The 11,478-nt window shown below is 42.4% G+C and overlaps 1 protein-coding gene across 6 annotated transcripts; it reads left to right on the top strand.

The window, feature by feature from the left end:
- Positions 1 to 2,211: 2,211 nt before the first annotated feature.
- On the top strand, positions 2,212 to 11,106 carry TMEM74 (transmembrane protein 74). Of its 6 annotated transcripts, none has more exons than XM_077846968.1 (4): positions 2,212 to 2,320; positions 3,126 to 3,238; positions 3,322 to 3,731; positions 4,424 to 11,106. In XM_077846968.1, exon 4 carries the CDS (start codon positions 4,821 to 4,823, stop codon positions 5,736 to 5,738), a length of 918 nt encoding a protein of 305 aa, XP_077703094.1. In that variant the 5' UTR covers positions 2,212 to 2,320; positions 3,126 to 3,238; positions 3,322 to 3,731; positions 4,424 to 4,820; the 3' UTR covers positions 5,739 to 11,106. The 6 variants fall into 6 exon arrangements, with proteins under 6 accessions (XP_077703094.1, XP_077703098.1, XP_077703095.1 ...); XM_077846972.1 differs by lacking the exon at positions 2,212 to 2,320 and having other exon boundaries at positions 2,393 to 3,238; positions 4,424 to 4,465; positions 4,783 to 11,106; XM_077846969.1 differs by lacking the exon at positions 2,212 to 2,320 and adding an exon at positions 2,395 to 2,835.
- Positions 11,107 to 11,478: the final 372 nt, after the last annotated feature.

Genomic DNA, 11,478 nt, shown 5'->3' with positions numbered 1-11,478 from the left:
AGGAGAGAATGTTATTTCTTATAATCAGCCCCAAATCAATCTCTTTATTAAAAGTGATAGTGCTATCCAAAGCTTTCCAGTCCCCATGTCCATCATCCTCAGGTGATTCACTGTATTACAGACGTGCTGGCTTATGTATTCCCTTGGCCCTCCTAGCTGTCCTGCTGAGCCTGCAGTAGCCACAGCACCAGAACTATGGCCATGAGAAACCTCTTATGTTTATCCTAGTGCAATAAACATTATCATCTCTCATGCATGCTCTACTGTGAAGCATTGCTCAGTACAGCATGGTGGTGAAGAGATACAGGTTCTGGAATCAGACAGACTCAAGTTAGAATCTTGGCTCTGTCAGTGATTAGTTCTCATACCTTGGGACAGAGACTCCACCTTTTTAATCCTCAATTTCTACATCGCAAAATGGGTACAATGATATGTGCTCCCATATAGAATTGGTGTAAGAATTAAATATGAGAACATATTAGGGCTAACAAGTGCTATTATTGTCATTGGTTCTGCTTTTACCCTTTTTAACCATGATACAGAATTCCTCTTCTTTTTGGGAGTCTCAAATTATTTAAAGCTAGTTTTTGTTTCCTGTAACTCTCCTATTACTAAATATCTCAAGCTCCTTCAGCATCTTCCTGTCCAAAGTGAGTTTCTTCAATTTCTCAGTTGCTCTCTTCTAGATACCCTATGATGTCTTTGTGTTCCCTTCTAAACATAAAGTACTAAAAGCAGAATGTACCCCTACAGGTATGGTTTGGTGAGATAGTCCTCAAAAGGGTGGAAGGAATAGGGGATGGAAGGAAGGATATTCTCACTGGAGAGCATAGTAATAAACAAAGCAGAAGAAACCGCAATATGCATAACATGCTTATCAACAAATGGGCCTAACTGGCCAAAAGGGAGTTATGGGGGGAAAAGATCTTATGGAGCTGGACTGTGAAGTTCCTAGAACTATGATACTATGGATTCTATCACTATAAAGGAAAACTAACAAAATTGTCACTATGGAAGACTTATTTATCACTTGAAAGCAAGCAACCACAGAATTTATATGAGCTACTCACAAGTAGAAAAAAGTTATAAAGGGTTATAGCCCTTCTTTTGTTTCCCATAGATGAAAACAATCAATAACCCCATAATAGTCCCAAAGGCAATGCTGAAAACTTGGAGATGATCCACAAACCGCACACATTCCCTTTGGCTGTTGGCTGGTGCAATCCACTATGGTTAGAAAGATTGGTGACCCAAAGAAGTTACTTTGTTCTATCCTGGGAGTCATAACTCAGAAGCTTCATCTGCCGACTTCCTTTATTCCCAAGCCTTTCTTTTCTAGCCCTCTGATCTTTCTTCCATTCATTCAATTTGCATAATTCTTAGAACCTTTTGGAGTTCATGCCTCACCTCTGCTGAGTCCTGGGCACTCTGAACACATTACTAAGCTTCTTTGTAACTCAATTTCCTCTCGTGTAAAAATGAGAATTTTTAAATAGGATTTAAAAATAAATTGTGAACATTAAACGAGTTAATGTATCTAAAGTGATTAGAAGAGAACCTGGAAGTAATAAGTATTATTTATGTTAAGGGCCGTTATTTTGGATCATTACTACTCATAATGCAACAGACACTAGACACTTGGCTAAGGCACAGGGGATGCAATAGGCAAAAAAGAACAAATCCCTCAATGGTGATGTTTCTCCTGATTGTGTGGGAAAGGCGATGACTTTGGAAGCATATTCCCGGAATAAACTTTCTTGTCTCTGTAACGTTGGATGAAACACTTAATTCCTCTAAGCCTCTTTTCCTTATCTGTAAGGATGAGGATTAATAGAATCTTCTTCCAAGATCTGTTCTATTAAATAAGACAAAATAGGCATATTGCCTGGCACAGTGTTGGAGCTACATATACACTCCTTCCCCCATAATCTTGTGGCCGTACCTGAGGCTGTAGGTCCACACTATCCAACCCTGAGTTTAGGATCCAGTGATTGCTTCTCAAGTGATGATCAGGAGCATGGACGCAGAGCAGGAAGGGCAAAAGCCACGGGGAGGGAGAAAGAGCAAGGTGGGGGAAGCCGGGAGACCGCCCCTGGACTACATCTCCCGGGATGCTCAGCACCAAGGAGCGCCCGCCCCGCCCCGCCCCGCCCCGCCCCGCCCGGCCCCGCCCCTCCCGGCCGGCGCCGCAGGCGCTGCCCACCCGGCGAGCCCGGCGGAGCGGAGGCTCCGAGAGCGGCGCGCGGCCATCGGGCGACTTCCCCGCGGAGCCGCGCCGGGGGCGCGCGGTGCTCAGGCCGCACGGGGCGGTCAGGCGGGGGTGAGTGAGGGCGAGCGGGGCCGGGAGGAGGCGCTGGGGCGACGGAGAGCCCCGGGGAGCCTGGCGGGCGCTCGCCTCGCCTCGCCTCGCCTCGGGCTGTTTGGCGGTCGCAGCCCGACGCCGGTGCCGCGAGGTCCACCCGGACCGACGGATTGACCCCCGCCCCGAGCGCGCGCGCCCGCCCCGGCCGCATCCGAGGTCGCCTCCCCAGACCCGCCTCGCCCGGCGGTTAGCTCCGTGCAGGTGAGCGCGCTCCGGGCTGCGGCAGGCGGAGGAGGCAGGGGCGGCCCCTCGCTCCGAGGTGCAGTTTCAGGAACCGCGCGCTTAGCCAGAGGGACGAGAGGCGGGAGACGGAGGCGGAGAGCCTTTCGCCGGTCCCACGGGGTCATCCATTCCCGGCTGAGGCGGGAGCCGCGGCTGCTGGAGCTGCCGGCGAACCGACTGCGCGGCTCGTACGTCCCCGATGGAACCGGCGGAGTCTGTCCTTTCTTAGAGAGAGACGCAGGCGAGGGGAAGTACGTGGAGACTCTGTCCCTCTTTGTTAGCAATGGGAAGTCCCGCGCGGGATCCCGCCGATTTATCCAGGGTAGCCCGGCGTGAGGACCCAGTCGTGCCGGGAGTTAATCAGAGCACCTCGCGTCTGAGGGAGCTGCGGGCCGTCGCTCATTTCAGGAATTGGTCAAACCCGTTACCGTCACTTTATTCATGGACGGATCCGACTGTAGGGATCTGTGTCCTCTTGCTAGGGGAAAGCTGTGCTTGGTTTTTTGCACTTGGTGGTTTTTGTTTTGTTTTCCTGTTTCAGTTACAGAAAAACTTCGATAATGGAAGTTAAGAAAAATAAAGCAAACTAATACAGAGCAGAAAAGTGTGCATTCCCTCTCCCATATTTTAAGTGAGTTGCCAAGTAGACCTTAGGTAAGCATTACTTGTGTGTGTGTGTGTGGGGGGGGGGGGGGGTTGCCAGCTGTTGGAGCTGCAATTTTTTTTTTTTTTTTAAGATTGTACCTATTCATTCATGAGAGACACAGAGAGAGAGAGAGAGAGAAGCAGAGATACAGGCAGAGAGAGAAGCAGGCTCCACGCAGGGAGCCCCATGCGGGACTCGATCCCAGGATTCCAGAATCACATTCTAGACCGAAGGCAGGAGCTAAACCGCTGAGCCACCCAGGAATCCCTGGAGCTGCGAATTTTGAGCATGGGTTAAATGCTCAGCACCATGGGTTAAATCAATTATTGCCAAGAATTTGGAAACAAAATTAAAAGGGCCCTTGCTTGTAACTGCTGTACTCGGTGATAGTGGAGTTGTTATTCCTTGGAAGGATGAGTTTCTGCTCAACCCAAAGTTCTGTCACAGAAGGATCCCATGCTGCAGTGGGAGTAAGGCATGTCTGGAGACAAATTTCCAAAGGTAATTTTGGAACTATGTTAACAGCTTCTCACCTGTTTCCCTCAACAGAACTGTGACTCTGCAGGTTTATAATTTGTCTTCACTGTCAGTTTACTTCTAAATAAAAACTTCTGGATGGTCAATTTCCCATGCATGTTCGTTAGCCAAGTGTGCACAGGGAGAGGAACTCAGACCCATTCAGACACAATGAGCAAGAGTAGCTGATCTGTACCTAGACCAGGTGTGGGGGGAGAGGAGTAGAGCGGGCTGCCCCATGAGGTCTGGCTGGGATCACACAGTAAGGCGAGTTGTCTCCATACTCCGCAGTCCGGAACAAGCTGGCATCCTGTAGCTGCAGGGGCTGAGAGTGAAAGCACAGTGAACAAGCAGAGGGTTTTGTACACACAGGACTGTGACTAAGGTCAGCGGATGACCTTAAGTTTAGGAGATGTGGCCGGGTATCTTTTACCCACTTCAGAGCTACTCAGTCACAATGCTGAGCCCCAGTGCCAGTAGAGCCCACCGGATAGTGCCATATTTGTTCCTCCACAGTGATGCCCTAAAGCTAATCAATATTAGGATCTGTTCTGAACTAAAGATAGTGTAAAGAATTTAACTGAATTGTTGAGAAGTGTGTGCTTCCCCAGGTTTTCCAGAAAATCTCAGCTCTGCTAAAAAAGGTCCCTGCCTTTCTCATTTGTGTCTCTCTACAGGAAACTTGCCTTCTTATTTGAGGGATCCTGTCACAGAAATGTGTGAGTCCTTGGATAAATTTGGCTTGGTGACGGCAATGCTTCCTTCAGAGACACTGCTACTTCCTCTGTGCTCCTTTTCTACCTCTACCCTGACCTAAGTTTCTCAGTGTCAGTCCCTCTGCTAAGTCAGAGGATTTGCCCTTTTCATACTTTCCTGCCACTAGATATCCTTTCCTTTCTTTTATCCCTTTTAGGAGGAACTGGGGCTGGAAGTGTCAACAATTGTGACCAAAAAGGAGATGGGGACCCCAGGAGCGATACTCCTGGTAGTGTAGCCTTAGCCGCAATTGGGTTCTTATCTGTGTTGCTGTTGGCAGAATTTTCAGAAGCTGCTGGGGGATGTCTGACTAGCTCGATGGAGCTCCACTGCCTTGCTAAGAAGAGCAGCCAGGCGGTCCTGTGTGATGCTGCAGACTGGCATTCAGGAGGGCTTCCTGGTGACCAGGCAGATGCAGCAGCTGTCAAAGCTGCTCTCTGCTGCCAGAGACACTGTATGTCGACACCCAGAGCAGCTGAGACAGAAGGATCTAAACTTCGCCCTTCTCCAGCATCCCCCTCCTCCTCCCTGCAAGACAGTGCTATTCAGATAGACTCTTTGCCACCAGGACCTCTCAACTCAGGGAACAACCAAATAACGGCAGGCCGGAAAGTCTGCAACTGCTGCAGCCAGGAATTAGAAACTTCTTTTACCTGCGTGGATGAGAATGTCAACTTAGAGCAAAAGAACCGATGTTCCCTTTCAGCAAAAGGAAGCAGTCATCTGGGAGACCTTGGCTGGGGAAATCCAAATGAGTGGTCCCATGAGCCTGCCATATCCTTGATATCTGAAGATGAGGATGATGTAAGTTCAGAAGCCACATCTTCAGGGAAGTCCGTAGACTATGGTTTCGTCAGTGCCATCTTGTTCTTGGTCACTGGCATCTTGCTGGTGATCATCTCTTACGTTGTCCCACGGGAAGTGACTGTGGATCCCAACACCGTGGCAGCCAGGGAGATGGAACGCTTGGAAAAGGAGAGCGCGAGGTTGGGGGCTCACCTGGACCGCTGTGTGATTGCAGGACTCTGCCTGCTTACGCTTGGGGGGGTCGTTCTGTCCTGTTTGCTAATGATGTCTATGTGGAAAGGGGAGCTGTATCGTCGCAACAGGTTTGCCTCTTCCAAAGAGTCTGCAAAACTCTACGGTTCTTTCAACTTCAGGATGAAAACCTGCACTAATGAAAATACCCTGGAACTGTCCTTGGTAGAGGAAGATGCTCTTGATGTACAGAGTTAATTCTGGTTGTGAACCTAGTGAGAATCTGCATTAGCATTTTATTTGAAAAGAAACCACATTTCTTAAAATGAACAGTGCAGTTTATTTGCTTAGCGAGATAGGCTTATTTCCCAAACCAACAGCCAGTGAGTGTTTTGGTTCTATATGTATTTTTTATTTAGAAGAAAAGCTGTGTAAGATGCATTAAGAAACTACAACCAGCTACACCTGTCCATCTAAAGAACTGAGATTAATCTATAATGGCCATCAGTTTCTATTTCTATAGCAAAATATTTCTAACAACCAGTGTACAAATGATTTCTTTTACATGGTATATGGGGTATTATTCTTTGGACATTAGGAGGTCCTACACACAGTAGGACCAATTAGTAACATTTTATGAAATAGAACTTAAGTATTAATCATTAATAAGGCTTACATTTAATTCTCAAAGGTGCTTATCCATTCTCTTGCTAATTCTTTTCTTCTTTTAAATTGGCTGAACACTAAAATACAGGGTTTTGAATTTGAAGCTTGAGGATGTTGATTATTTTTTAAAATGCAAAAACAAATCTGTTATATTTAAAATTACTCCTGTGCTCAGAAGTGGTAACTAAGTCATTAGAATCAACTTTCTAGGAAAAAAATATAAATCATTATAAGACTAATCTTAATTTAACCCAGAACGGTAGTGCCAGATTTTAGCCAGTGTTGCATGCTCATTCTCTAGATGAAGTAAAATTAGTTGCTCATATAAATTCCATTTTCTTTTTGTGGTTTAGCCATCATACTGGCCACCCAGGCTCTAGAATTCTTTCCTGGTTCTCACACCAGAGAGCCAAAGCATAAGACGTTCATAATATATTTCCAGACATAAACCTCTAGGCAGGTCTGAGTCATGATTGGCTCACACACACCCACGTGATGTTTTGTTGTTGTTCGGAGAAATACAATTGCAATACAATTGCAGCTAGACTCTTATTAGAGACTGTGCCTAGAAGCTGGTATCACTTACTCTAGGCCAAGCAACAAGCCATTGCCATTGCCCTAGGATGGCAGCAGTCCTTAAGCCCACAGCTAAAAAATTAGAAGAACAGCAGAGAGAAAGAGTAAACACAGAGATTCAGTGGGAACTGCATCCTCACCAAAACTTATCACCTCCTAACAGTGGTCTAAGTATCATTCTTCTTTTTTTTTTTAATTTTTCAATTTTGTTTAGAGATTTATTTATTTATTAGAGAGAGAGAGAGAGAGAGAGAGAGCACAGCAAGGCAGGGAGGGGCAGAGGGAGAAGCAGACTCCCCACTGAGCAGGGAGCCTGATACGGGGCTCAATCCCAGGACCCTGAGTTCATGACCTGAGCTGAAGGCAGACGCTTAACCTACTGAACCACTCAGGTGCCCCATAAGTATCATTCTGAGTTCCTCATCCATGCCCTCAGTAACTGTGAAATCTTGCCTCATAACATTCAAACTTGCTCGATGAGATTCACGATGAGCAAAGTGGTCACAACTTTGCAAAACACAACCAGTGTCCACACTATCTCTGTACCATTATGGTTCAGAAAGGAGTAGAAAAGACAGGCTCAGAAACAGCTTGTATTTTACAGTTAATCCTTGAGGTGTTTCCATCCTTCCACTGTAAGAGTTGTTTGAACTTCCAAACAAACAGGGGTCATTCGTAAAGAGGACTGGAACTTGGAACTTTGGATGGAAGGGCAGAAATGGGGAAGTGAGAACACAATTTCTTGATAGATTCTAAAGCCTAATTCTAATGCCTAAAGTTTTTGTTGTTTTTGAGGATTGTGGAATACGTGGATGACTTTGGCTGGCAGAGTGTGTGACTCAGGACATTTATGTGAATGAGTTCTTGTGGCCGTCAGAGATTGATCTGATGAGTTACATACATTGTGTGTTACTAAGGATTTAAGATGAAATGGAAAAAGAATCAGAGGATACTAAAAAGGGAGAGGGCAGGCATGTGAAAGAATTATTAGGTAAAAATGAGAAATTACATGGACATCAGAAAAAGCTTGATGTAGCTCAATTTGAAAAAAATTGGGAGAATATAAACATGATTTTTGCTATCTATTGCTGGGTCGTTGTGCTTTCTGAACAAAGTTTTTGTTTTACTGTGACTCTCATGTCATGATTTATGTTGAAGTTGACTTATCAACAGTATAAATTTCATATTCTGAAGGTTTATAAATTGTCAGATTCTAGCTTGTTTAGGGATCCTCTTTACATGGAAGTTGAGGCAATAAGTTAATGATATCCTTGGCTGGGTGAGTAGGTCTGAGCTGTGTGTCTTTTGTCTTTTTAAAAAATACATTAAAAAAGTACATGCCTATTCTTAGAAGCTAAGTGGGATCAGCTGAGTTTTGTTGTATTTATTGGTGAAACATAGTTAATTAGCTAAATTGCAGACTAAATTGAATTAAGGTACAGCCCGATTTTCAGCTCATGAAGGAAGACAAATTTGAGAATCAAGTGTTAGGAAGTTTTTCAATTTTGTAAAACTGGATAAAGGAGAAAATTCTGAAATTTTTCATTGGGAAACATTTAATGAATCTTAACAGCGCTACCAAATTACATACAGTTCTGATGTGATCTAAAGGATACACATATCTCCCATTATATCTATTTGAGTTCTAATAAGGATAAGATATGCACAAGGAAAGACCTAACAAGTCAGAATGCATTTCTTCCTCTCCTTTCTTAAAATTTTAAAATTGAAATATTATAATTAATGCTTATTTATTTCAACAACATTATTTAAATCTGTTCACGTATAGGACACATCTCTTTTAAGGTTCTACTTATGTGATGGCAGACCATTACTCCAAAAAGAACCAATTCAGAAAATCATCTGGGTGTCTCCTTTAATGCTGTGTTGACAAAGTTCAGCTAACTGCCTTAATCCGCTTCCCTCCAGTATTCAGTTGGGTAGCTCTTGTCCATCCTATCAGTGCCTGAATTCAAGATGAGGATTACTTGAATTTAAAATCATGGTAACACAGGCAACAAAAACCCCCTGAACTTTAAGACTCTTTTGTTTCCAACCTGAGTCAGAGGTTTTTGGCTCTAAATGTCTTTATTTAGAAGTACTTTGGCAAGATCAGGTGATAAACGTTATAGATATTGAACCGATGATGGCTATGGTCTTGCTGGTCTTGGATCCTTCATGGATATTATGACCTTACATCTATCTCTTGAACATGGTGCTGGTTGTTGTTATGAGAGTTTCTATTGCTAGAACTGCAACAGCAACTTCTTTCAGAGGTCCATGTTTAGGTCTTTAACTTTCTATCAGGTTTCAAAAAACTAAACTGTAAGTCACTTTCCTAATCTTAAAAGAAAGCAGCTCATTCTTTAGCAGTGTGGTCCAGACGGGTGAATACCAGAAAGAAAGCTGACTTTCTCCGGTACCAGCTGGGATCTACATGCTGCTTATGGACAGTTTAATCTTTCTAATAACTTTAGTAAACTGTTCCTTTGTAGGGCACCTTAAACTGTTTATAGTAGAGCTGAATGTTTTCTCTGCAATGCTGAGGGTCCTTTCTAGCCATTTAGAGCTCCAGAAGCAGACCACTTACTGGCCTCCTCAGAGGAAGAATGTCTTTTCTCTAGGCTTCCCATTTCATAACTGATTTATAGTTTAGAGGAATGTAGGACTGCTTAGTGCCATGAAATTCTTGGTGGCTGTGGTGCTTTTATCCATACAACTGCTATGCCCCTTGGTTCTATTTTACTAGATACCTGCCTGGTATCAATATCACATGCTTTGCTGTCTGCTTAAAATATCTGAGTCCATCCCTCTCATACTTATTTGTTTTGGGGACCCAATTGAACCAATGCTCGCACATGTCCTTTGAGGTGCAAATTTAGACAAAGAGACTGCCCTACTAATTGTGCCTTCGTTTTGCCTCCCAGTGTAAGGATAGTGATTGAGTGAGCACTATGCCAGTTGAGTGTCAGGAATTAGGGTCTGAACCCAAGTGGCTCTACTTTTTGTTACTTCTTTGTGACAGGCAGAAATTCTAGGCAACAGCATTTGAACATTTCAGCCTTCATATGTGCGAGAGGCTTATGCAAAACCTTACCGGATTAATCATCTAAAGTTAAAGAAAAAAAATGTTCTATATATTTATTAGGAGCAGGTTTTTCAATCTGAAGGTCAGATTCCATTGCAGCAATTACTGCTACCACAAAAATGTGGTCTGACAAAAGAGATTCACAACCTTCACCAGTGGTTCACCTATTCAACAAGATTTAATACCACCAGCTAGATTCCACTGTGACAAACGAATAAGACAGATCTTTATAGTTCTCTGCAATGGGGTTTGACCTTTCCCAGAATTGGGCATAAAGAATGACTACAATGAAAAGAATTATAATGAACTCTCACTGGCTTTACCCAGTATAAAAGGGTTCATAAGAAAGAGAATTAACATATCATTATCTTTCAGCTGATTTTCAGCTATATCATTTTATGGTTCATAGTATTCTAAAATATTCTCTCCTTCCAACTTTATGGGCAGAAGCCTTGGGAAATAATTTGCCTGATTTGTGCACTGACACTGTAAAACATAAGATGTTTTTTTAAATATGTAAAATTGACTTCAAAAATCTGTGGCTTACACTTAAGAGCATACCTGTGGTTTATGTTTGTTAGTGTGTAAATTTATGTCCAATCAAGTCTCTGTATGTATTAGAAGAATGTTTATAATTATAGAACTGTAATATCCAAAGCTATTGTTAGAATAATTTTCTTAGAGGAGATTTGGCATGCCTTAATGTTGACTTTAAGGACAAGAGAAGTCTTTCACAGGTCATGAATGAAGAATTTAGAATCAACCTCAGAATGAGATGCCATAGTTACGTAGGTCTCTTTTGGCTGTTCAGCATCTCACAGATGTTTGATTTATTTTTTTAACTGTGCAATTTCAGGCTCATAAGAGTGTGGCATATTTAGAATTTATCTTATCATGAATTAATATTTTATTTCAAGGAAATATGGGCAGCAGAAAGTATTTTCCTTTGCTCCAAGTTTTAGTAATTCTCCTGTGTTTCAGGAAGAAAACAGCCTTATTTTCCCACTGCCATCTTCCTGCTTCCTAGCCAGGCTGGGAAGAAATGTTGTACAAGAAAACAAAGATGGATTATTGCTGTACAGTATATTTGAGAGTTTCTATTTTGTGGCTCTCATCGTGCTTTTAATTTTATTTTTCTTGCCAAATAAGAAAAATAATTTGATGTTGATTATGTGTTTTAATATGCAAAAAGGGCAGTTATTAAGGTTATGGGCTTTTTTCTTAGGGCATGTGATGCCTTATATGTTAATAGCAAGTGTGTCATATCATTTTAAAATAAAACTATTTATTAAGATATTTCATTGTGTTTGTTCTTATTTATTTAAATCTGAATCTGTGATGCTGATTTTGTCTTTTAAAATTATATTTGAAATTATTTGTCCAAAAAAATTAATAGTAATATTTATTCTGATTCAAATACAACATTCTTCTTGCTATCATTATCATTGAACAATGTAAACCATACCTTATTATTTTACTTTATATGAAAAAAATCAAAGATATTTAGGTTTCCTCAGTATTGAACTTAGAGTGTGAATTGCATGATGTGAAAAAACTACATGAATTGGTATTTTTTGGTATTTTAAAGAATACTCATCTAAATATATAAAAAACTTTTAGATGAGAAAAAATATCAAATTAAGTTATATTCCTGCTTTTAAACTTATC

This window comes from Canis aureus, chromosome 14, assembly GCF_053574225.1.
Source record: "Canis aureus isolate CA01 chromosome 14, VMU_Caureus_v.1.0, whole genome shotgun sequence".
Lineage (NCBI taxonomy): Eukaryota > Metazoa > Chordata > Mammalia > Carnivora > Canidae > Canis > Canis aureus.
The sequence above is the reverse complement of the archived record's forward strand: the minus strand, read 5'-3'. Positions and strand labels throughout refer to the sequence as shown.